Source organism: Lynx rufus, unplaced genomic scaffold (genome assembly GCF_022079265.1).
Source record: "Lynx rufus isolate CCGP_SWC_20201006 ecotype Redwood Valley unplaced genomic scaffold, mLynRuf1.p SCAF_10, whole genome shotgun sequence".
NCBI classification, from domain to species: domain Eukaryota; kingdom Metazoa; phylum Chordata; class Mammalia; order Carnivora; family Felidae; genus Lynx; species Lynx rufus.
In genome coordinates, this window is record NW_025814824.1 from 40984873 (window position 1) to 41008465 (window position 23593).

The 23593-nt window shown below is 39.1% G+C and overlaps 1 protein-coding gene across 1 annotated transcript in view; it reads left to right on the forward strand.

Moving 5' to 3' along the window:
• The window catches only part of CCDC171 (coiled-coil domain containing 171), a 310063-nt gene that overhangs the window by 226901 nt on the left and 59569 nt on the right, over positions 1–23593 (forward strand). Inside the window, exon 24 of the mRNA XM_047064791.1 lies at positions 4252–4383. Coding sequence (XP_046920747.1) covers positions 4252–4383 — 132 coding nt within the window. The remainder of the gene's footprint in view (positions 1–4251; positions 4384–23593) is intronic.

Here is a 23593-nt window from a genome sequence, read left to right on the forward strand (position 1 = left end):
TTTTGTGGTGTTACGGTAGGAGTACAGAAAATCAGAAAACAGATTGGTGGCTTGCTAATCAGAGCAAAAGGAACAGTAAAACATGGATTTTACAAATCACTTCAATCTGGAACTAGATTGTTACAATAAACTAAATATATATTTCATAACAGCATTTTCACTTAGAAAGTTTCATTTATTTTTCTCTGTCTCGTTTCTCTTGTGTCTTATAGCATATATGTTAGAAATATATGCTTTCTAAAATTTTTTTTTAATTTTTTTTTTTTACATTTATTCATTTTTGAGAGACAGAAAGAGACAGTGCGCAAGCGGGGGAGGGTCAGAGACAGAGAGAGACATAGAATCTGAAGCAGGTTCTAGGCTCTGAGCTGTCAGCACTGAACCCAACGTGGGGCTCAAACCCACAAACCAGGGGATCATGACCTGAGCCAAAGTCGAACGCCCAACCAACAGCCACCCAGGTGCCCCTAAAAAAATTTTTTTTAATGTATATTTATTTTTGACAGAGAGAGAGAGAGAGGGAGAGAGAGAGAGACAGAGCATGAGCAGGGGAGGGGCACAGAGAGAGGGAGACACAGAATCTGAAACAGGCTCCAGGCTTTGAGCTGTCAGCACAGAGCCCGACGCGGGGCTCAAACTCACAGATCACGAGATCATGACCTGAGCCAAAGTCGGACACTCAACCGACTGAGCCACCCAGGTGGCCTGAAATACATGCTTTCTGAAAGTATGTAATAAGAAAGGGAGAAAGCAAACCACTTTTCTAAAAACCAGAATCTCAGAATGTAGTAATGTAGGTATGTTTTTATTCTTTGTCAAAATACTATGAAGTTGAACAGTTGTATAGAATGTAATAAAAATGTATACAATTTGACAAATGAGATTTATATTGTGAAATTCTATGAAAAAATTCATTATATGTTAAATATGAACTGTTACCCATTTTGAAGTAGAAAAACATTATTATATATATTTTATCACTCACAGCTATAAATAAATCACGGGAAAAGGATATAGAATCTTAATTAAAGGATGAATAATGATGTGCCATAAACAGAATTAAAGACAGACTTTTGAAATTATAATTTAAAATTAATTTGAAATATGAAATTAGAATTTAATCTACAGACAGGCGACAATGATTGTTTTCATCTTAGTCCATACTAAAATCTGTATTTTAGAAGGCGAGCTTACTTCTCCTTTTAGGGAAAAAAGTGATTTTACTATTCTCATGTTGTTACTTCAAAATTCTTTTGACAGTAAAGAAATTTATTTTAGATTCTCATATTTGAAAGGAATCCTTTCATATCCACTGGGCAGCGTTTCCCAAAGAAATCCCCCTTATCTCTTTTCTGATTTTGTTTACTTTGTTCTCAGGCTGCCTGTTCTATGTTTTTCACGAACCAATTTAATGCCATACAGAAAGCTCCTATTCCTTACTGTTGTGGGTTGAATCTCTTTCCCAGTGTCCCTTGCTCACACGCTGAAATTCACACGTGCCTTCTGCCTCCTTCTGAACAGTCTCTCCTTTCCCCCTTGGTGTTTTTCTGTTCCTGGTCACCTTCCCTTCCCGCTCCTTTGCTGTGCGCGGCTGTAATTTTATTTGCCCGGCGTCACTGTTTTGCCTTCTCTCAACACGATGCTTTCATTCCCCATACCCCTTCAAATAAAGGAATTCCTAGCCAATCCTTTTTCAAGAGTGAGAAAAAACTTTTTCTAGAAATACTCGGAGAACATGTTGGATGCCTTCTCTCAAAGTTCTGGCATAATTTAAGAGTGGAAACAACTCTTAAAATTTAGCAGAAATATTTGTGATATTATATTTATGATGTATCACAAGTCACTGTCTCTTGATTGCACTGTCAGCGTTCAGCACATAATGTATCATTGAACGAACGTATTAACACGTGCATATTCAAATACTGTCGTAGTTATGATGCCGTCAAAAGGACTGCATTTTGAGGTTTTTTTTTTTTAACCTATCTAATGTAAAGAATGAATTTAATCTTGGAAATTAAATAATGTTGTCATGAAGATGTTAATTTGATAAGAAGTCACAGTTTTAAATGCCAAATGCCCCGGCTTAATGTTGTTCAGCAACTTTATTCAGAGACTGCGAAACGTGGCTCCCTGTTCCTGTGGACGTCAGGCTTCACAGCTGATGTCTGGTGCCTGATAAGAATGGGGTGAAAGGACCCCCAGCGCTCGAACCGTGTTGTGGATTATACCTACATTGCTTACGGTCCCCCCTCCCCCCTTTGCCCGTATTAGCAATCTGCTTTTGTACTTTGACTTCCAGGATTTCCCTAGTGAATTTTGTCACAGAAAAAAGAGAATCATCAATATCGCAGTTAAACTTGACTTTCAAAGCTAATAGTATCTCATTTGGGGGCTCAAATTTAATAAATTTTCTTTGATTCTGGGTGAGTTTTTAAACATCAAACAATGAATTGGCCAGGGTGCAGTAAAATATTTAGATCTATTGACTATGGTTCAGAAGGGTAGAAGGCAAAACACCAGTGGTTTGATGTTGATAAATTCTCAGCACCTTAATCCACATTAATGTTTTCTTTTATCTGAGTGCGCATTGGTGACCAAAAAAGAAAAAGCGGGAGAAGGTATCCATAAGTATAAACTATAAAAATTAAAGAAAATATACTTGTAAAATATTTTTTTTTATGTAAAATAAGTTAAAAGCATTCTCATCCTGACTGAAGACTCTGGAGAATGTTTGTTACAGATAAATACACATTCCAAATTGGGACTCCGCTGTGCATACAGTACTCACACCATTATCAAAATTACCTTACGGTGTATGTTTTCTAGCATACACTTTGACATTCACTTATTGACAGAAAGTCTTCTGCTCAATTTGGGAATATAAAGAGTTTTATAACCATAGATTAGCATGAACGGTTAAAGATGTCATCATATGTTTGTGTGTGTTTACTGGTGTAAGGAGACCCTACGCAGTATGATGGTTCATTCATAAAACAAGAAATAACTCAAACAGGTTTTACAAGCTTCCCAAGTAGAATGGAAAAGTGAAGGAGAGTTTTCTATCATATATTGTCGCCAAGTTACATTTGAAGCCGCTCAGGTAAAAGTAGAGATATAAATATATTTATTTGAGAAATTAGTGCTATTTTTATAGTTCTCCCATTCTTGACCTTTACTACTTCATAAAAAACACTTTTGATCCTGTGGCTTTAAGCTAGTTGTGTAATATTTATCAAATATGTGGTAGCAAAGAGATACGTTTTTAAAACCAAGTCAGGCATAGGGAAAGTTAGAAAATATGCCTGTGTATGAAACCTAATATCATGAAACTATATAATTAAAAATGAGAGCTCACTGATATTATGGAAAACTAAACTGTGGAATTTTTAAGGCTTTTAATAACTTTGGAAATTAAAAATGAAAACAGACCGGTTTTTGAGCATTTTCTTTTATCTGTATACAGCATATAGGGAGTAGTTTCTCATTTGTCCAGAAGGTGGCAGTGTAATATCAACTGCATGTGATACCTATATTGGCTAGAGAATTGGTGTTTCTCCTGTATCTGTGATGTTTGTATTGTTGCCTTTCCGAATACTTAAAATATAGTACAAATACCACTGATTTCATTCATTATCTTATTTAGAAGTTGCGTGACTGAGTTGGTTTATATGTATTTAGTCGCTAAGACTCAAGTTTAGTAAGAAGAAAATGGGCAAATAAACCTCTGACTGGTATATTTTTAAGTCTCCTTGTGTGTTGAGTATATTTGTTTTTATTCCAGGGTACATATTATTGAAGTTTTCTTTTCAAAGACCAGTACCAAATAACTGTCTTGTCTAATATGTATCAGTTAATGCCAGTTAAATTAAACATGTTATTTAAAAAATGATAATAATTAGGAGATTGCTGTTTGTTTTCGATTTTGTGGATGTTTTTTTCCTCCTTTCTTTTTTCTTTTGAGGGTGGAACGGTGAAAAAATAATTCAAAACCTCTTGATCAGAAGAGCTCCAGTGACTCGTCTTCCCTCCCTCATTTCAAGCAGGAGGATGCTTTTTCTTCTTAACATTCTCCCCCAGCACTCTGAATTAGAGATTTATTTGCAACGAAAAATCAATTAGTCCTAAATTTATTCATGGATTTCAGGTCCAGCGATCAATGCAAGTCCACTCAGTGGGCTCAAGGGGACCCAGTTCATCCCAGTTAATGTGTCTGAAGGGGAATTACCATTGATGCTGTTTTTTTCCCTTTAGGTCAGAGATCAGATCTCGCTGTCACGGACTGCGGCAAGTAGGAATGACTTCACCCTGCAGCTACCCAAACTGCACCTGGAGACCTTTGCAATGGAGGGGCTCAAGGGCGGGCCAGAGGTTGTAGCGTGCCAGGTTAGAGTCTAAATAACATTGTTTGCTACTGAGACGCATAGAAAAATAAATTGCACTAACTGGAGAGAAGGAAAGCCTCAAAGTATTGTGAATAACTTAAAGGAGATGCAAATAATTCTTCTTAATTTTTCTTCTACCGTGTAACCCTATTTCACAAATAATTGTGTGTTTTTTCTTTAAAGCCTCGAAATAGCCTGTTAAGTAAGCCAGAAAAGTATTTTTTTTTTCTTACCAAGGAAAAATGTGTGTTTTATAGCTAAGTACAGTATGTAAAGAACACGCTTTCCTGTCAGCAGAGGACAATAAGACACTAGGCTGTTATCTCTTTAAGCTAGTCTCAATTTGTAGCTCTTATTGTTTTAAATAAATCACTGTAGAGAAAATTATCAGGAGAGATATTTGAAAATTTTCAATGTTAATTCCGAAGTATAGCCAATATTTCTTAGGTAGCAATTTAATTTAAGCAAATGTAGAACCTTACTGGACTTTTTGCACTGAGGAGCATTTCCCCTTGATTTTTAGTTTTAATGAACGACATAATAATATGTGCAGATTGGGTTATTTCATTTATAAAACTCAAAGTACCAAATCCTGAAACCTCAAATAATTGTAAAATCAACTTAATAAAGAATTTTTTTTCCAGAGCATACTCCTTTTCAGATGCTGCAGGTATCTTTCTAATCAAGGTTACTATTGTGTTATTGTGGGCATTTTTTTTTTTCCTGAGGGTTAGGACAGTTTTTTAGTTGGACGGAACAAAATTCGGTACGTGCTTTATTTGCCTTTTAATGCCCAATGCCTTTAAGAAAAACCTATCAACATTGTGTAAACTGTAGGAAGCCTGATATTTCAAAAGAGGCTGTTCTTGTTCAGTAGCATTCTAGAATTTTCAGTGTATTGAAGAGAGAAATAGCTCTTAAAACTCAGTTTCTGTTTCGCATTTTGAGGTTTAAAATAAACTTCATCCTTCTTTAGTGTATGACTCTGTGGAATTTTAATTTTGTACAAAATTAATATCAGTCCAAGTGGGGCTCTGGTAATTTTTTTCTCCATGCTCCATACCCTAATTTAATTTGTTATTAGTGCTCAAATTAATGCTTTACAAAGAAAGAATGCTCGTTTCTTTCATTAGGTTGTCCACCAATATATTTAAAATATATACATGATTTAAAACTAAGCATAAAATGTTTTTATTTTCAGTTATAGGCTGGAATACCATACCATTATTTAGTACAAGATTAAGATGTACATTTTAAATTTGATTACCATTATTTATGAATTCATTGCAACCACAAATACAATATGATTTGAGATTTTTCTAGTGGCCATAAAATAATCCTGTACTTGGCTATCTTGATTCAGAATCTCAGAGGGCTCAGGACTTGTCATAATTCACAAATAAAGACTTCCCCCAAACTGTAGATTTTAGTGATTTGGAAAGAGACTGATCCTCAGAATGCCAGTTTTGGGGGGAAAAGCACGAACTCTCTATGGTTCTGACATCAGTGAAGAGCCAGAAGGGAATGTAGAGACCCATATTTCAAACTGCCGTCTCTTCCAAGTTCTACTAGAAATACTTACGCACAAGGCCAATACCTAAACACTTGGGCTCGTTTTGCAGTGACATGCTGGGATGTACACGGCAGGTTAGTCATGAATCGAAGTTCAGGACTCTATGCGGACAAGAACACGTGACTTGGGCCATAATAGTTTTTTCCACAGACACACAGACACAGGCAGGGAGACAGACAGACAGACAGACACACAGAATTGTGGTAGGCTTTGGAGTACTTTGAGAAGAAAGGCTCTGTAGTAATTGATGACCTAAATTTTCATATTAATAGCTACCGTGTCAGTGACCACTTACTATGGACGAGGTATCATGCTTAGTTCGTTAAATACTTCATGCTGTCTAATTCTCACAATGGACCTGTCACATGTGGCGTTATATGTCAAATAATGGCATCATTTGCATTTTACAATTGAAAAACAACTACAACAGGTAACGCTCCACATCAACAGCAAGTAAGGGGCAGGGCCCGGAGCCTGAATTCAAGTGTGAGTGTTGTTTGACTGCAAAGCCTGAACTGGTAAAATCTGATACTGGAAGAAAGTCTAGACACCTGTGTTAAATGGTAAGCGCACAGCCTCTGAGATGTATATAGTGGGATTTTCCTGCCGTTTACAAAATATTCATTATGCATCTATGTAAGATGTAGGTCATAGTTTATGCTGTATTGTGGACAAATTCACAGAGAAAGAAATTTTGCTTCCACTTGACAGGCTAATATTATGGAACACTACTTTTCACCTTTTTGCAGTATGTAAATATGTATATTTATGCTAAGTGTGGTACACACATATTTAGGGATTCAGTGTCCGTTTGGCTTCGTACTCGGTGCTGATGGGGCAGACTGTTCAGAGAGCACGTGTCCTTTGATCGTGCCGAGGAGAGGATCACTGTGCAGGATGTGGTAGTGTCCAACCATTCGGCCAACCTGTACAGCCATTACTGGAGCAGTAGGAGCTGTCCCCCGTCTGTCTCTTCCAAAATGGGAGGCTCTAAAATGGAGAGAGGAACAGTGAGCACGAGGGAATGGTGAAGAGGCTTACCCTTTCCCCGCCGGACCCAGGAGAGCAGGTGACTTATGCTCTCCCCCGGGAGAAAATTCAGTTCAGAAAAATGTAGTCTCTGAGCTCTGCTAGCATTTAGCTTCAATTTTATTGTCCGCAAAAGAAAAAAAAAGGCGTAGTCCTGCCAATTTCTCAGGCTTGTAGTAGCATTAAGTGAGGCAATGCATGTCAAGTAGAGAACACGGTGCCTAGCCAAGAGAGCAGGCAGTGTATGGTAGCTGTTATGACTGCAGCCACTATGGGACCCTCGTAAAGAGGAAGCTGGCACCAGTGGCTTGTTTTCATTACTTTTATTTTTTTTATTTTTTATTTTTCTTTATTTTTTATTTTTTTATTAAAAAAATTTTTTTAAGCTTTATTTATTTTTGAGAGAGAGAGGAAGAGAGAGCGAGCGTGAGTGGGGGAGGAGCAGAGAGAGGGAGACACAGAATCCGAAGCAGGCTCCAGGCTCTGAGCTGTCAGCACAGAGCCCGATGTGGGGCTCGAACTCACAAACCGTGAGATCATGACCTGAGCCGAAGTCAGATGCCAACCGACTGAGCCATCCAGGCGCCCCTGTTTTCATTACTTTTAAGGGTGTGTGTGTTTTACATGGAGGAATGGTTATTTAGGATCTTTTTCTCTCTATCTTTCCATTGGCTTCATATACTCTTCTTTGTTTCTTCAAAAGCTTTAAATAACTTTGATTAATATCAGCATCAGCTCCCTATTTACTTTTCCATGTTACTTGATGTTCCTGTGAGACCATGTCTCCAACGAAACCCTTTGCCTGAGCTCTTATGGCAAGTCCATACTATTGTTACCTGTGCTTTTATCTCCCAAACGATAGTGTTATCAGTCAACCAGAAAAAAATTAAAACACCTAGATTAGACAAGTTAGCTGTAGCTGAAAAGTCCAGTATAATGTGAATGCACAGGACTTTGTCATAAAAAATATGCTGTCCATGTTTTATAAAGATAATACCGATCACTCATTATCTTATACTTTGAATTTTTTTTCTCAATAATTAAGCTATGTAATGCATTAAAAATATTTTTATGTTTATTTAGTTTTGAGAGAGAGAGAGAGAGAGAGCAGTGGAGGGGGCTGAGGATCCAAAGTGGGCTCCGTGCTGAGAATAGAGAGCTCAGTGCAGGGCTCGAGTTCACGAACCCTGAGATCGTGACCTGAGCCGAAGTTGGACACTTAACTGACTGACTCCCCCTCCCCCCCGGTGCCCCTGTAATGCATTTATTATCTGGCAAATATTAGCAGGCATGTAATAAATGTTTGTGTCTCCACCCTCATTCAATAATAAGCAACAAGGAACAATATAAATAGTTGACATTTGTTGAGTACTTATTCTGTACCAGTCACTGTGCTAGCCACTTTACATTTGCTATCTCATTTAATCCCTGCAACAACGGTATGAATAGGTGCTGTGATTTTCTCTCTTTTATAAAGGAAGGAGCTAAAGTTTATTGAGATGCAATAAATTGCTAGAGGTTACGTATCCAGTGAATAGGATCCATTCATGCTTTTTATTTCTGCCTTTTGTAAACCATGGCTTGCTGTGTGTGTGCGTGTGTGTGTGTGTGTGTGTGTGCGCGCGTGCGCGTCTTAAGATGGTCAAGAGGGAAAAAGAATAAAGGAAGGGTCTGTCTGTAGAATACAGTTTCATTTGTGAGGAAATAGCGGAGAGGATAGAACTGCAAAAGAGGCTAACTGGAAAAGTTACTTACTTTACTTTTTACTTACTTATTGTGTATTTTGGCCTTTCATCTGTGAAGTGAAGATAACAAAAATTTCTAACTCCTAATGTTGGTGTAATGATGAGATGGGTTAGCATATCAAGTGCTCAGAATAGTGACAGGTGCATTGTAAACGCTCAGCGTCTATTAGCTGTCCACTAACACGAAAGCTGCATGAGGCCAGGAACTTGGTTTTGTTCGCTGTTGCATAATTCTTTAGGATGAATGCGTGGTGTTGCTGCCTCTAAGGGTACGCACATTTGAAGGCTCTGATATACATTCCTCAAGTGTCCCTGACAAAGACTTCCAGTTTACTCCTAAATGACCTCTGTTAGGCTTTTAGTTTCCTTCTTAAAAGTTTGGTTCTTTATTTTCCATTACTAAAGGGAAGTGTTATCTCCTTTATATAATTTAGATCTTCCCTGATTTCAGATGCCCGTTGTCACTGGGTTCTTGATTTCCAGAGTTGCCAGCGTTTAGTCTAAGAGTCTCCATAGTGAGGTATAGAGAATATTTGGTGACTGCTGTTTGTTTCACAGATACTCTTTTTCATTTATTTCTGGGTGCATAGCTGTGCTCTGAGTGTTTGAGATTATTGGAAATCTGACCTTTTTGGTAATGTAATAAGGCGTCAAAAAGATTTTAAGCTTATCTAAAGTTGTTATCCAGGAGAGTGTGTGCAATTCTCTTTAACTTCTAAAATGAAAGTATCTTTTAAATGAAAGAACATAAAATGATTTTAGACTCAGGTGGTGGGGTCGAATGGAATGTTGAAATGCTACCCTCTTCAAAGGTTGGAAGGTACTGTCCAGAGAAGGGAAGAGCTGTTTGTCAGGCAAAAACAATTAGCTGGAAAAATCATAGGGTCCATGTGAGAATAAACACGTTTTGATGAAGAATGCCATCTTTGCCTTACCCACCTGCTTGACAGCTGTAGTCTGTAGCTCACAGAGTATAAATTGTGCCAGTGAGGACTCCAGATGTCCTAGGTTTGAGGCCTAACCTGAGGATCAACGTAAGAATCAGCGTGTTTGCTCTTGCTGCTGGCACCCACAAGAGTAAATGGTATTTTCTGAGGTAGTTGTCGGAAAACTGTCTGAGGTGAGTTGTCGGAAAAGCATTTTTGTTATTTGCTAGTTAAAAGTTGAGAATCCTTCTCTGAAGATTTGATACTTTCTTCAAAATCTCCCGGTAACTGAGCCGTAAGCAAGGCTGAATGAAACAAAACAGAATGTTCAGCTGTTAATGTGTGCAGAGGACTGACTTTAAGACTGTGTTGCAAATTGGGATAACAATTAAATAATTAAGTGTGAGCGCGTAAACCTTGGCTGTGGTCATTATGAGTTAGACCTCATGGTCTTCGATCTGTTATCTGCTAAGAGTTTCGTTCTTGATGGCCCAGAAAAACCCAGCGTGTCCATCATTATTGTGCAGTTTGATATTGTTGTTTGCCTTCTCACCCTCCCTCTTTCCCTTCCTCATTCCTTCCCTTCTGGTGCCTGTTTGCTTTGCACTTTATTTTTGGGGTGGTGATGATGGTGGTGGAGTGGGGAAAGGAAATACATCAATCAGAATTCTAGAGCAGAATGGTAGAGTAACAATGTCAAATTATGCTTTTTTTTGGTTCATATATTTTACCTGGTGATATATGCTACCATTCTTTTCTCAGTCCTTATACCTTATTTTTAAAGACTTATTGTAAAAAGAGAGGTTTTTTTTACATTTATTGTTAAAACATAGCTTGGGTACTGATGGCTAAGATTTCTAAAAACTGTTCAAGTAGGGAGTTATAAGAAGTTCTTTTAAAATATTTAGCAGATGAGATATTTTACATCTTGCATCATGGGTTTTATTTCAGATTGGTGGTAGTTTGAAACACCAAGAGTGTTTTTGATTGTTGCTGGGACTTTCATCATTGCCTTTTGAAAAGGATAGGATGAGGGGTGCCTGGGTGGTGCCTGGGTGGCTCAGCGGGTTAAGTGTCTGACTTTGGCTCAAGTCTGTGAGTTCGAACCCTGCGTTGGGCTCTGTGCTGACAGCCCAGAGCCTGGAGTCTGCTTTGGATTCTGTTCTCCCTCTCTCTGCCCCTCGCCTGCTTGCACTCTCTCTCTCTCTCTCTCTCAAAGATAAACATTAAAAATTTTTTTTAAAAAAGAAAGAAATGGACAGGATGACATATGAAGAGAAGGAAATGCATCTGTATTAAGCTTCTGCTGCACAAAACCTCATATTGAGGAATCTCATAACTCCTTACTCCTTAACTCAGCTGAAAATATTCTAGAATTAGTCCCTCTGGGAGTGACCTGGTATCAGTGATCTGAACTGACACTAAGTAAAATCTGAGAGGAATTCTTTAAAAACTAGGCATGATTCATGAAGTCCTTTTTCCAGTTTTTTTTTTTTAAAGTTTATTCATTTATTTTTGAGAGAGACAGAGACAGCATGAGCGGGGAGAGGCAGAGAGAGGGAGAGAAAGAGAGAGAGAGAATCCCAAGCAGGTTCCGCAATGTCAGCACAGAGCCCGATGCCGTGATCCATCTCACGAAAGCAAGAGATCATGACCTGAGCCAAAACCAAGAGTAGACACTTGACCAACTGAGTCACCCAGGTGCCCCGTCCAGTTTTGTTTTTAATCACTTCTTCCTTTGTTTATTTTAAGGAAGAATAATTAGGAAGAAGATAAAATCATAGCAGAGTCAGGATCCCAGGGGTTTGAAGAGGTTATGCAACTTTACTAGAAAGTAACAGGACTGGCTGTAGAACGATGAAGTCCTTCCCCCTGTAGACACAAATCATACAGGTAGCAGGACTTGTCATTGTTTTGTCCAACTGTGTTTTTTGCAAGGAGATACACCATCCCTACTTGTGAAGGATGAACAGGCTGACGGTGCTATTGGAGTTCTAGGCGAGGATCACTATTTTCTGTGAGCGATTGGCCCTTAGCTCTTCTGGTGCATCAGCTTGTCACCTGTAATGTAGCAGGATTCTCGCACATGGAATCGTGACAACGAGGCTTTTCTTTCTAGGAAGCAACTTTATTCCTGCCGGCACGACTCAGTTGGGTTTGTACCCAAAGAACTGAGCCCCGAATGCCATGTGGCATAGGTTTTTGTATATTTTCTACTTCTTTGTCTCTCATATATGGTAAGACACACAAACATGCAGTCTCATTAAGTGGTCTCGTGTTACAAGGTCATAAGGGATGTTGTCATGTCTGCACATAGCTAAGTTACCTTGAGTTATTTTTTTCTTTAAAAAAAATTTTTTTTTAATGTCCTATTTTTTTTTGAGACAGAGAGAGACAGAGCATGAGCAGGGGAGGGGCAGAGAGAGAGGGAGACACAGAATCTGAAACAGGCTCCAGGCTCTGAGCTGTCAGCACAGAGCCCGACGCGGGGCTCGAACTCACAAACTGCGAGATCATGACCTGAGCTGAAGTTGGACGCTTAACTGACTGAGCCACCCAGGCGCCCAGAGTTTTTTTTTTTTTCTTTCCTTAGGGAGGGGACCCTACCACCGTAACACAGAAGTGACAATATGTGCCCTATTGCATCTTGGGGCAATTATGAAGGTCATATGACATATATGGAGAAAGTTTAAAAATTAAACAGCACTAATAGGTATCTTTAAAAGTGTTTTCCTTTGAATATTTGGCATATAAACATTCCTGGATCAGGTGTGAGCTTGCTTCGTTTTCAATTTCAGGTTGAGATTTTTGTCCTTCTACAAACAGGCAAGTAAGTCAGATCATAGGGAAGGTGGCAATCGTGAATCCACAATTTTCTGTGTGTCGTTGAGTGTGCTGGAAACATCATGTTGATCAGAATAGGAATGACTTTACTAACAGCACAGGTATTTGGAGGAGATAAGATAATTCTGTTTGCTTGGGAAAGAGGCGAACACCATTGTATTGGAGAAAGCCTATGGGGAGAGCCAGAATGCTTGGATTCAAGTCCTGTTTGCACTGTAGTCTGGAGCCCCCCATATCCTCTGCAGGTGAGGACGTGAAGCCCGTCCAGCTTTCACTCGCAGGACTGGGGAAATCAGACGGCCTAGTGTGCGTGCTAGGGTGCTTTTTTGCTGTAAAATGCTGTGTTAATATAAACTGTATTGGAGTGAGCTGCAAACAGGCCTGGGGGCAGGACAAGTGATTTCCGTCCATCAAGGAAAGTTTTAGTGTTTCAGCTCTTGGAGTTTTCATTGATGACTTCTTTGGTACAATTGGCACTTGAGTAGCAGAACAGAATGTTCACAATCTTGGTGTTTCCTCACAGTTCAGAATAAAGCCCCGGTTTAACACTTTGTACTTCCATTTGAAGAATTATTATACAAAGTAACTAAAGAATTACTAGGGGCGCCTGCGTGGCTCAGTCGGTCAACTTTGCCTCAGGTCACGATCTCCCGGTTAGTGAGTGTTACTGAGTTCTTCGAGCCCCCGTGTCGGGCTCTGTGCTGACAGCTCAGAGCCTGGAACCTGCTTCAGATTCTGTGTCTCCCTCTCTCGCTGCCCCTCCCCTACTTGCTCTCTGTCTCTCAAAAATAAATAAACATTAAAAAAAAAACAAAAAAAGAATTACTACTGTTTTCATATTTTCTTTGAACTCTGTTGCCTTTATTTACACCATTTATATTTTTTAGGGGGACTTCAGATTCCATCTCTGAAATGGTGGCGATATTTGCCTGTGTGTGAAATGTTTCAGACACGTTTAGTTAAAAACAAAAACACAAAACATGAAAGTACAGAGCATTTTATTTTTTTGGTTACAACAGTCAGCTCCAAGTAGCTCCAAGTAGAAAAGCTGCTAAGTGATATGAACGTAATTTCTTTGTCATTAATGTTAAGAGGCAAAAGCTGAATCCCAAACTTGACCCTTTCTCTAGCTTTTTTTCCCCTCATTTTTGAAGCCTATTTAAGTATAAGTATAACCTTACTAGATAATACCTCGTAATACTTATTATTGAGAGACCGAAGTCTGTGAGCACTTGAACTTTCAAATGCTGCCACAGAATTGCTATCATTTTAGCTGCTTGGACAAAAAACAGTGTTTGATGGACTGACTAGGGGAAGACCTGGAAAGGGAAGGGTTATCTACAAATTGAGTGAGTTTATTATGGCTTAGTGATTTGCTGATTGATTTCATTTGCTGTCAGTTAAGGCTCTCTTAATGTCAGTTTACTTTGCATAATGCCTCGAAATAAAGACTGATAGAAGTTCTTCAGATTGATGCCGCTTATATAAACTGACCCTGATTTGCCCTATTTTACATGACAATTTAAGTGACGGCACTTAGAGGAAAATACAGCAATGAATATGCAACTTAAGGATTAAGGGAAATGCAGTGAATCATTCAGTCTCAAACTAGGTACAAAAGTAATTTCTGGTAATAATTCCACAGATACCTTCAGTTTTATTAAACAGACTGTTACTACTTTGATGTGTGTGTGTGTGTAAAGAGAAGGGGAGGGAGTTGAAATGAAAAAGGGAACTGAAAGTGACCCTAAATCTTTTCAAATTATGGTAACTCTTCCTCTCCCCACTTAAACTTGGAGTTGTTAGAATCACAGTTTAAAAAATATTTTATTTGAAGTTGCATACATGCTGTAATTAAGTAACCAATGAAATGTAGGGTGAGTAATTTTATAGCTTTAAATGCTTTTTGTTTGGTTTCAGAACCTTCTGGTAACAAGCAGTAGTACTCCTCCCCCCGCCCCCCTGCAATGGCCAGAAGTCTCACCATGCTAACTAAAAAGAGGTATAACTTTTGGGAGGCAGATTAATTTAAGAAGTAACTCAATGAAGAAAACACGAAGTACTAATATTTTAACTCCTTTTCTAAGTGAGGGCTACTTAGCTCACGCTTTTCCCTTTTCTCTGGAGAGGATATGATATCACTTCCAGGTCACAGTGCTGTGTTTTGTTACGAGTGTATTGTATAATGCATATTAACCAACATGAGCCTGACTTGGTGTAACTTCATTAGGATTGAAAGGAGGACATAGGAGATAGGGCTCTGAAGTGAAGAAAGTTTAGGAATTCTGTTCATGTAGTGGGGGCTCTGCAAACCAACACTGAAGCCTAGGTGGTATCTGTGACATATTTAAAAGAGGCACACATTCTAGGGGTGCCTGGGTGGCTCAGTCGGTTAAGTGTCTGACTTTGGCTTAGGTCATGATTTCACCGTTTGTGAGTTCAAGCCCTGCGTCGGGCTCTGTGCTGACAGCTCAGAGCCTGCGGCCTGCTTTAGATTCTGTGTCTCTCTCTCTCTCAAAAATAAATAAACATTAAAAAAAAATTTTAAAGAACAAAAACCCCAAAATACCTAGGAATAAACCTAACCAATGAGGTGAAAAATCTATACGCTGAAAACTATGGAAAGGTTATGAAAGAAATTGAAGAAGACACAAAAAAATTTCCATGCTCCTGGATAGGAAGAACAAATATTGTTAAAATGTCGATCCAACCCAAAGCAATCTACATATTCAACGCGATCCCTATCAAAGTAACACCAGCATTCTTCACAGAGCTAGAACAAATAATCCTAAAATTTGTATGGAACCAGAAAAGACCCCGAATAGCCAAACCAACCTTGAAAAAGTAAACCAAAGCAGGAGGCATCACACTCCCAGACTTCAAGCTATACTACAAAGGTGTAATCATCAAGACAGTATGGTATTGGCACAAGAACAGACACTCAGATCAATGGAATAGAATAGAGAACCCAGAAATGGACCCACAAACGTATGGCCAACTAATCTTTGACAAAGCAGGAAAGAATATCCAATGGAATAAAGACAGTCTACAGCAAGTGGTGCTGGGAAAACCGGACAGCGACATGCAGAAGAATGAACCTGAACCACTTTCTTACACCATACACAAAATGGATGAAAGACCTCAATGTAAGACAGGAAGCCATCAAAATCCTCGAGGAGAAAGCAGGCAAAAACCTCTTTGATCTTGCCACAGCAATTTCTTACTCAACACGTCTCCAGAGGCAAGGGAAACAAAAGCAAAAATGAACTACTGGGACCTCATCAAAATAAAAAGCTTCTGCACAGAGAAGGAAACAATCAGCAAAACTAAAAGGCAACCGACAGAATGGGAGAAGATATTTGCAAATGACATATCAGATAAAGGGTTAGTATCCAAAATCTACAAAGAACTTATCAAACTCAACACCCAAAAAACAAATAATCCAGTGAAGAAATGGGCAAAAGACATGAATAGACACTTCTCCAAGGAAGACATCCAGAAGGCCAACCGACACATGAAGAAATGCTCCACATCACTCATCATCAGGGAAATACAAATCAAAACCACAATGAGATACCACCTCACACCTGTCAGAATGGCTAACATTAACACCTCAGGCAACAACAGATGTTGGTGAGGATGCAGAGAAAGAGGATCTCATTTGCATTGTTGGTGGGAATGCAAGCTGGTGCAGCCACTCTGGAAAACAGTGTGGAGGTTCCTCAAAAAATTAAAAATAGAACTACCCTATGACCCAGCAATTGCACTACTTGGCATTTATCCAAGGGATACAGGTGTGCTGTTTCGAAGGGACACATGCCCCCCCCCCCCCATGTTTATAGCAGCACTATCAACAATAGCCAACGTATGGCCAGAGCCCAAATGTCCATCAATGTTTGAATGGATAAAGAAGATGCAGCATATATGTACAATGGAGTATTATACGGCAATCAAAAAGAATGAAATCTTGCCATTTGCAACTATGTGGATGGAACTGGAGGGTATTATGCTAAGTGAAATTAGAGAAAGACAAATATGACTTCACTCATATGAGGACTTTAAGAGACAAAACAGATGAACATAAGGGAAGGGAAACAAAAATAATATAAAAACAGGGAGGGGGACAAAACAAAAGAGACTCATAAATATGGAGAACAAACAGGGTTGCTGGAGGGGTTGTGGGAGGGGGAATGGGCTAAATGGGTAAGGGGCACTAAGGAATCTACTGAAATCATTACTTCACTATATACTAACTAATTTGGATGTAAATTTTAAAAAATAAAGAAGTTAAATTAAAAAAAAATTTTTTAAAGAGGCAAATGTTCTGGATTTGCAAATAAGACTTAAAATGGTCTTTAGACCTTAGATCTTTGGTTGAATGATTACCTGGTGGAATGATTTGCCCAACAAATAAATAAATTTGTTTATATGAATTTATTTATTAAATTTATTTATATATAAATTTATTTAAAAATGTTTATTTACTTATTTTGAGAGGGAGAGAGAGTGTGCTAGTGCGTGTGAAGAAGGGGCAGAGAGAGAGGGAGACAGAGAATCCCAAGCAGGCTCCACGCTGTCAATGCAGAGCCTGCTGTGGGGCTCGATCTCATAAACTGTGAGATCATGACCTGAGCCTAAATCAAGAGTCAGATGCTCAACTGGCTGACCACCCAGACATCTCAACCACGAAATTTAAAGTCTAAAAGAACAAATTCCATGTTTTTAATCTTTCCAAAATTCAGAAGAAATGATGAAATCAAAACATGCAGTTTAACCTTGTACATTTATTATGTCATAAGACAAAATGGGAAAAAATAATCTTTATGAGACATTTAGCATAGCGTCTTAGGCAAAGCCCTCAAAAGATAAGTTATTATTATCTAGACAGTGTGTATGATTGAGGAATGTTAATTCTTTATCAAGTGAAAAGGAATTCTTTGAAAATGTTGGGGTATTTATAATTACTGCAAATTAAGAGGTTAAATGATTTCTTGTTAGCATTGAGTGGGAGATACAACCATGACCGATAAAGAGGAAATCCAGGAATTCTTAAAGATATTTTTCTTATTATGTCTTTGTGGTAGTATACTATGACAGGTGGATCCTGGATGTTAAAACCCATGACTAAGAGGCAAATGATCACAGGTAAAACTTTAGGGAAAGATTTGTTGATACAGAAGTTGCTGGTTTACCTCTGCAGGCATGAATGTCCGTTTAGATTGCATTCGGAACACTTACTACACAAGATGGTCATGTCCATCAAATTTCTGTGATTGTAGATTCATACCATTCTGAATAATTACCTAAACATAAAACATAAATCTCTACACTTGCTAAATGACACCTTAAAAAGAAATGTATATCTAAAACTAACAATACAAACTAGAAAACTTCTGAAAAATTGCTCTCTGACACATCAAACTGTATACATATGTACACATATCACTTTTATTATCAAAAACACAGTACATGCAATAATACCCATTATAAGGATTTCATTACACCCCCAGATTTCTGTGCTTTTGTAGATACTAAGCCAAAGCCCAAGTCAAGTCTTCATCTGAAATGGAAGGTTCTTGCTTAATTCATTTATTTTTTAAAGAAAAGTAATATAAAAAAAACCCTTAGTAAATAATTTTCTTAATAACGTCCTTTACAAATAGTAAACCTTTTTTCAAAGGAAGCATCAGGTTTTGTTTTGTTTTTTTTTTGTTTTTAGGTTCCAAGGATTAGCCAATACTATCTAATAAGACACGCTTTCTTTCATTTTTGAAAAGAGGAAAGTCTGGGACAACTTTTAAAACCACTCACTCCACCCTGCTCCTGTGTTCTCTGTCTCCCCCGGCTCATTCAGCCCCAGTTGGAGGGACGAGTTGGAGCCCAGACAGGCTTCTTGTGGGGCACTAAAAGTGCTCCCAGCTGAAGTCACAAGGGAGTGAGCTAGCGCATGGTGCAGGAGAATGGCTGGCCTTCTTTTTCACCGTAGGCTCCTTACTAGGTAGAAACACTTCTATGGGGATATTTGCTCTGGAAAACCCCCTCCTTTTCCTGCTGGTCACTACAGTGGACTTAAAGAAATAAGAAGGCAAAGAGCTTTTGCATACTACTTCACTTTTAAAATTTGATTTGATTTTGACATCCTGCCTTAATTTTTGTTTGTAATTCTTAGCAGATTAGTTAGAAACCATACATGTCTGCATGTGTGTGTGCGTATGTGTGTGCATGTGTACGTTGATTTCTAACTCCACTGAAACTAGCAGAATATCACATCAGAGGGGCGCCTGGGTGGCTGAGTCAGTTAAGCATCGGACTCTTGATTTCAGTTCAGGTCACGATCTCACGGTTCGTGGGTTTGAGCCCTGCATTGGGCTCCATGCTGACAGTGTGGAGCCTGCTTGGGATTCTCTCTTTCTCTCTCTCTGCCCCTTCCCCCATGTTCATTCTCTCTCTCAAAATTAATAAATAAATTTTAAAAAATAAGCTTACACAATAAATCACTAAATAATTCATTAAAATCCTTTGTTCTTTTTATGTATGTAACTCCAGTGAAATCATGACCCTGTAGGGGCGCCTGGGTGGCTCAGTCGGTTAAGCAGCCGACTTCAGCTCAGGTCATGATCTCGCGGTCCGTGAGTTTGAGCCCCGCGTCGGGCTCTGTGCTGACAGCTCAGAGCCTGGAGCCTGTTTTGGATTCTGTGTCTCCCTTTCTCTGACCCTCCCCCATTCATGCTCTGTCTCTCTCTGTCTCAAAAATAAATAAACGTTAAAAAAAAATTAAAAAAAAAAAAGAAATCATGACCCTGTAAATATCAGTATATATAGCAACAATCCCAAATGATTCAATTTTTTCTTACAACACGAGAGTCGTTTTTCATCATTCAGGCCCGCAGCTCCACATCTGAAACTCTGAACTCCACAACTATAAACTGGTGACTTGGAGGCAAAAGCCTGACCTGACCTAATCTCGTGGCAAAACCTGAGAAGAACTGACACGAGGCCGTTTGTAGTTTTAGTTTAACCCCCTTAGTGTGGTTGTTGGAATGTTTTGAGATAGAATGGGTTTGATTATAGAGTGTGCTGCCCTAGCCTGATGAGAGTGCTACTTAATATATGGTGTATGCCCCATTTTCCCACATCCAAAAAAATCCTCCCAAACACGTCTGGTTCCAAGGTTTCAAGGAAAGGGTTGTGGGAACCACACCAACATGGTAAAACAGATTCCACACAAACAATGCATCGTATGGCTACAGTGCGAGCTTTTTGTTTTTCTGATAATGAGGTACGTTCAGCCTATGGGATGATTCTGTTGCTTTGTTTTGTTTTGAGTATAGTTGACGTTAATGTTACGATAGTTTCAGGTGTTCGATTTAGTGATTTGACAAGTTTCTACATTATGCTGTGTTCACAAGTGTGGCTGCCATCCGTCAGTCTGGAATGGTATTCTGGAGTGAAATTTAAATTTAATAACTAGTATCTCTTACTCTTTGTTTGGGGTCATACAGGAATTGGGTGGTGGTTTTTGCCACCTAGAAAACTCAGACTTCAATCCATATATGCAAATCACACATGGCTCTAATAGGCTTTATAGGCTCAGGTCTAATACCCGTTTGCAAACTAAATGTGCATTTCTGTTCCATGAGGGGATCCGCTGAGACGTTCTTTTAGCCCCCCTCCCCCACTTATTTTCTGAAAGCATGGTGGATGAAATTCCTTGTCCCAAACTGTGCATACTTTTTACTATTATCATCTGTCCCTATGGATGAAGTAATGCAGACTCTTCAAGGGTCTGGAGAGGTCAGCTGTCCCGCTACCCAGGCAGTTGCTCTAGGTAAAGAGAGCAAGGTCACTGGGGAGTCCAAGGGCCTGGTTGTTTACAGCCCTGACTCCTGGTAGTCTCTAGAAGGCTTAGGAACCAGAATGTCCTTTGCTCGAGGAGAAATAGAAAGGTCATTTGAGGGTATTTAGAGATCAATGTGAACCAGGAAATTGTCTTTAGAAAAATAAAATGGCCAGTTCTCTTGATCACATAGATTTGGATATGGCTAATACCATTCAATTATGTAGTGAGCACTTGCCAAGTGAGCACTTTCATTCCATATGAAATTTAAAAATCTGTTATTTTACCAACTTAAGAAATATGAATCACAATGTGCCATGCCTCTCTTAATGGCATTCCTCTCTCTTCCCATACTTGCCAGCACTTGCCAAGTTCAAGGCATTGTGCTGTATTCTAGGATACAAAGGTGACTTAAATATCTTTTGAGGGGAGTATAGAATTTCCCCTGTATGACCCCAAACAAAGAGTGATATGAGATGGAAAGCATGATTGTCGTAAGAGAGGCATAAAGTACCATAACCTGCCCTTTAGAGATGAGTGAAATTCATTCTTCCACATTAGGAGAGGATTAGGAGAGGCTTCATAGAGGAGGTGGCATTTGAATGGGCCTTGAAGGTTATGTAGCTAAAAATCCCCTTTCCTATGAAATGTTTCTGTTAGGAAATACAGTTTGGAAATACCTGGGGTGTGAATCCCAGCCACTAGGTAGCTCAGAGGCAGTGAAATCTATGGGATGGCCTCATCTCTTTTTTGGGGGAGGGGGGTGGCCTCATCTTAATCTCCTGATTGGCAATGTTCTTTTGAGCTACCAATGTTCTGTGATACTGTGAATAAGTTATGGTCTCTGCAGGATTTCATAGAAATCTTATTATTTGTTCCTTTGTAATGTACAAAAAGTAAATTCATTTACTTAATTGAATGTCAGAAAGCACTTTAGATCCAATTTGCCCTTAAAACAATGCATAACAATATTTTTTCAAAGATATAGTTTAACATACTTCAGTGGATTTGGGTATAGAGTAGAGTTTATGGGGCTTATTGAAATAGTTGATAACCCTGAATGAAGCATGTAGATTTCTAAACCGATCTGGTGTGTCAGAGTCAGAATGGAATCATGGTAATAAAAGAAAATAAATAAATTATTTTCTCTCTTCCTCTCTTTACTGATTTACTTTTTCTTTATGTATATTGAAAATTGTTCATGTTGGACTTAATTAAACCACAAAGAAGCCCATCAAATTCTAATAATTCCAGCTAAATGGATTTTTAGCACCTCCGTCTAAGTTCATGTAAAGGTGCGAATTGTAGATGTCCTTCGCTGAGATTCGTAAATAAAGCTGACAGTCTCGTGTGAAAAGAGGAGGGACGGAGCATTCAGTGTTGTGTGTACACGTGCATGCATTTTCTCTGTTTGTGTAAGTCCAGCTTAGATCAGTTGCACTCTCTGAAAGTGTCTGTTTGAGATGATGGGCTGAGCAGTTTTTCTTTGGTAGTGAACAGCTAGCTCTCAGCCCTGTCAGCCACTTGTTTCTACAACTTCTCTGTGTGTATTAACACCACTCCTTTAAGATAATTTGCATACCGAATCCCCAAAAGATTAAAATTAGGATGTGTCTTTGCTACACTATCATGTTTGATTAAAGCCGCTGGATCTTTGTAGGTCGGTTATGAAACGGACAAATGAGAAGTGCTGGTTATCACTTTGTTCAGTCTCCCTAAAGTGTAAATCAGAAAGAGATTATTGGACTATAAAGTGTCCTTTGTTAAGCCCCAGTATCTTTTGAAGAAGAGAAATAGGCACTCTCAGTATAGTCCACATTATTACTGAAATTGAAAGTCTCACTAAGTCTAGAATGAAGAACCATGCCTGTATTGCATGCTGTTAATTGAATCAAGCTGAACGAGTATATTTGGAACTCCTGCTCTGTATCCAGCCCTGTGCTTGACAGACGGTTGACAGAGGGTGGATGTGCAGTCAGGGAGGAGGAGTTACCAAAAAATCACCTCAGATGTACAGCTCCTAACAGAAGAGGAACAAGACAGGCACTAATATGGGAAACTTCAAATGCGAACACCTACGCCAGCAGTCTTTGGAAAGTGTAAAGATGGGGGGAGCGCCTCAATGTATCATTAACTTTGTTTTACATTCTTCTCCTCAAAAATTTTTTTTTTATCCGTGCATCAGTCGATGGACATTTGGGCTCTTTCCAGACTTTGGCTATTGTCGATAGTGCTGCTGTAAACGTTGGGGCGCTTGTGTCCCTTCAAATCAGCATTTTTGAATCTTTTGGATTAATTCCTAGTAGTGCAATTGCTGGGTCATAGGGTAGTTCTATATTTAATTTTTTGAGGAGCCTCCATACTGTTTTCCAGAGCGGCTGTACCAGTTTGCATTCCCACCAACAGTGCAAGAGGGTTCCCGTTTCTCCACATCCTTGCCAGCACCTGTTGTTTCCTGAGTTGTTAATGTTAGCCACTCTGACAGGTGAGAGGCGGTGTCTCATTGTGGTTTTGATTTGTATTTCCCTGATGATGAGTGATGTGGAGCATCTTTTCATGTGCCTGTTAGCCATCTGGATGTCTTCTTTGGAAAAGTCTGTATTCATGTCTTCTGCCCATTTCTTCACGTTAACTAACTTGAATATAATTTTTTTTTTTTTTGACAGGAAGAGCCTTCCTGGCTTTTTTGAGGAGATAATATACTCTGTGTTTTATCTACTCAGTTTCCATATGAAATTTAAAAATCTGTTATTTTACCAACTTAAGAAATAGAATCACAATGTGCCATGCCTCTTTTTAAAAATTTTTTTTTTCAATGTTTATTTATTTTTGGGACAGAGAGAGACAGAGCATGAACGGGGGAGGGGCAGAGAGAGAGGGAGACACAGAATCGGAAACAGGCTCCAGGCTCTGAGCCATCAGCCCAGAGCCTGATTCGGGGCTCGAACTCCCGGACCGCGAGATCGTGACCTGGCTGAAGTCGGACGCTTAACCGACTGCGCCACCCAGGCGCCCCTGCCATGCCTCTTTTAATGGCATTCCTCTCTCTTCCCATCACCCTTCAAATAAACTCCAAACTTCACATCTTGCCCTTGGGCTCCTCGTTATCTGGGCCTTGCCTCTGTCCAACTTCATCTTCTAACACTCTGCCTTTCATTCACTGAGTATAGAGCAGTAAGTATATAGCAATATTGACCTTTTTGCTGTAACTTGAATACACGAAGCACAGTCCCATTCCTAGGCTCTGAGTATGCTGG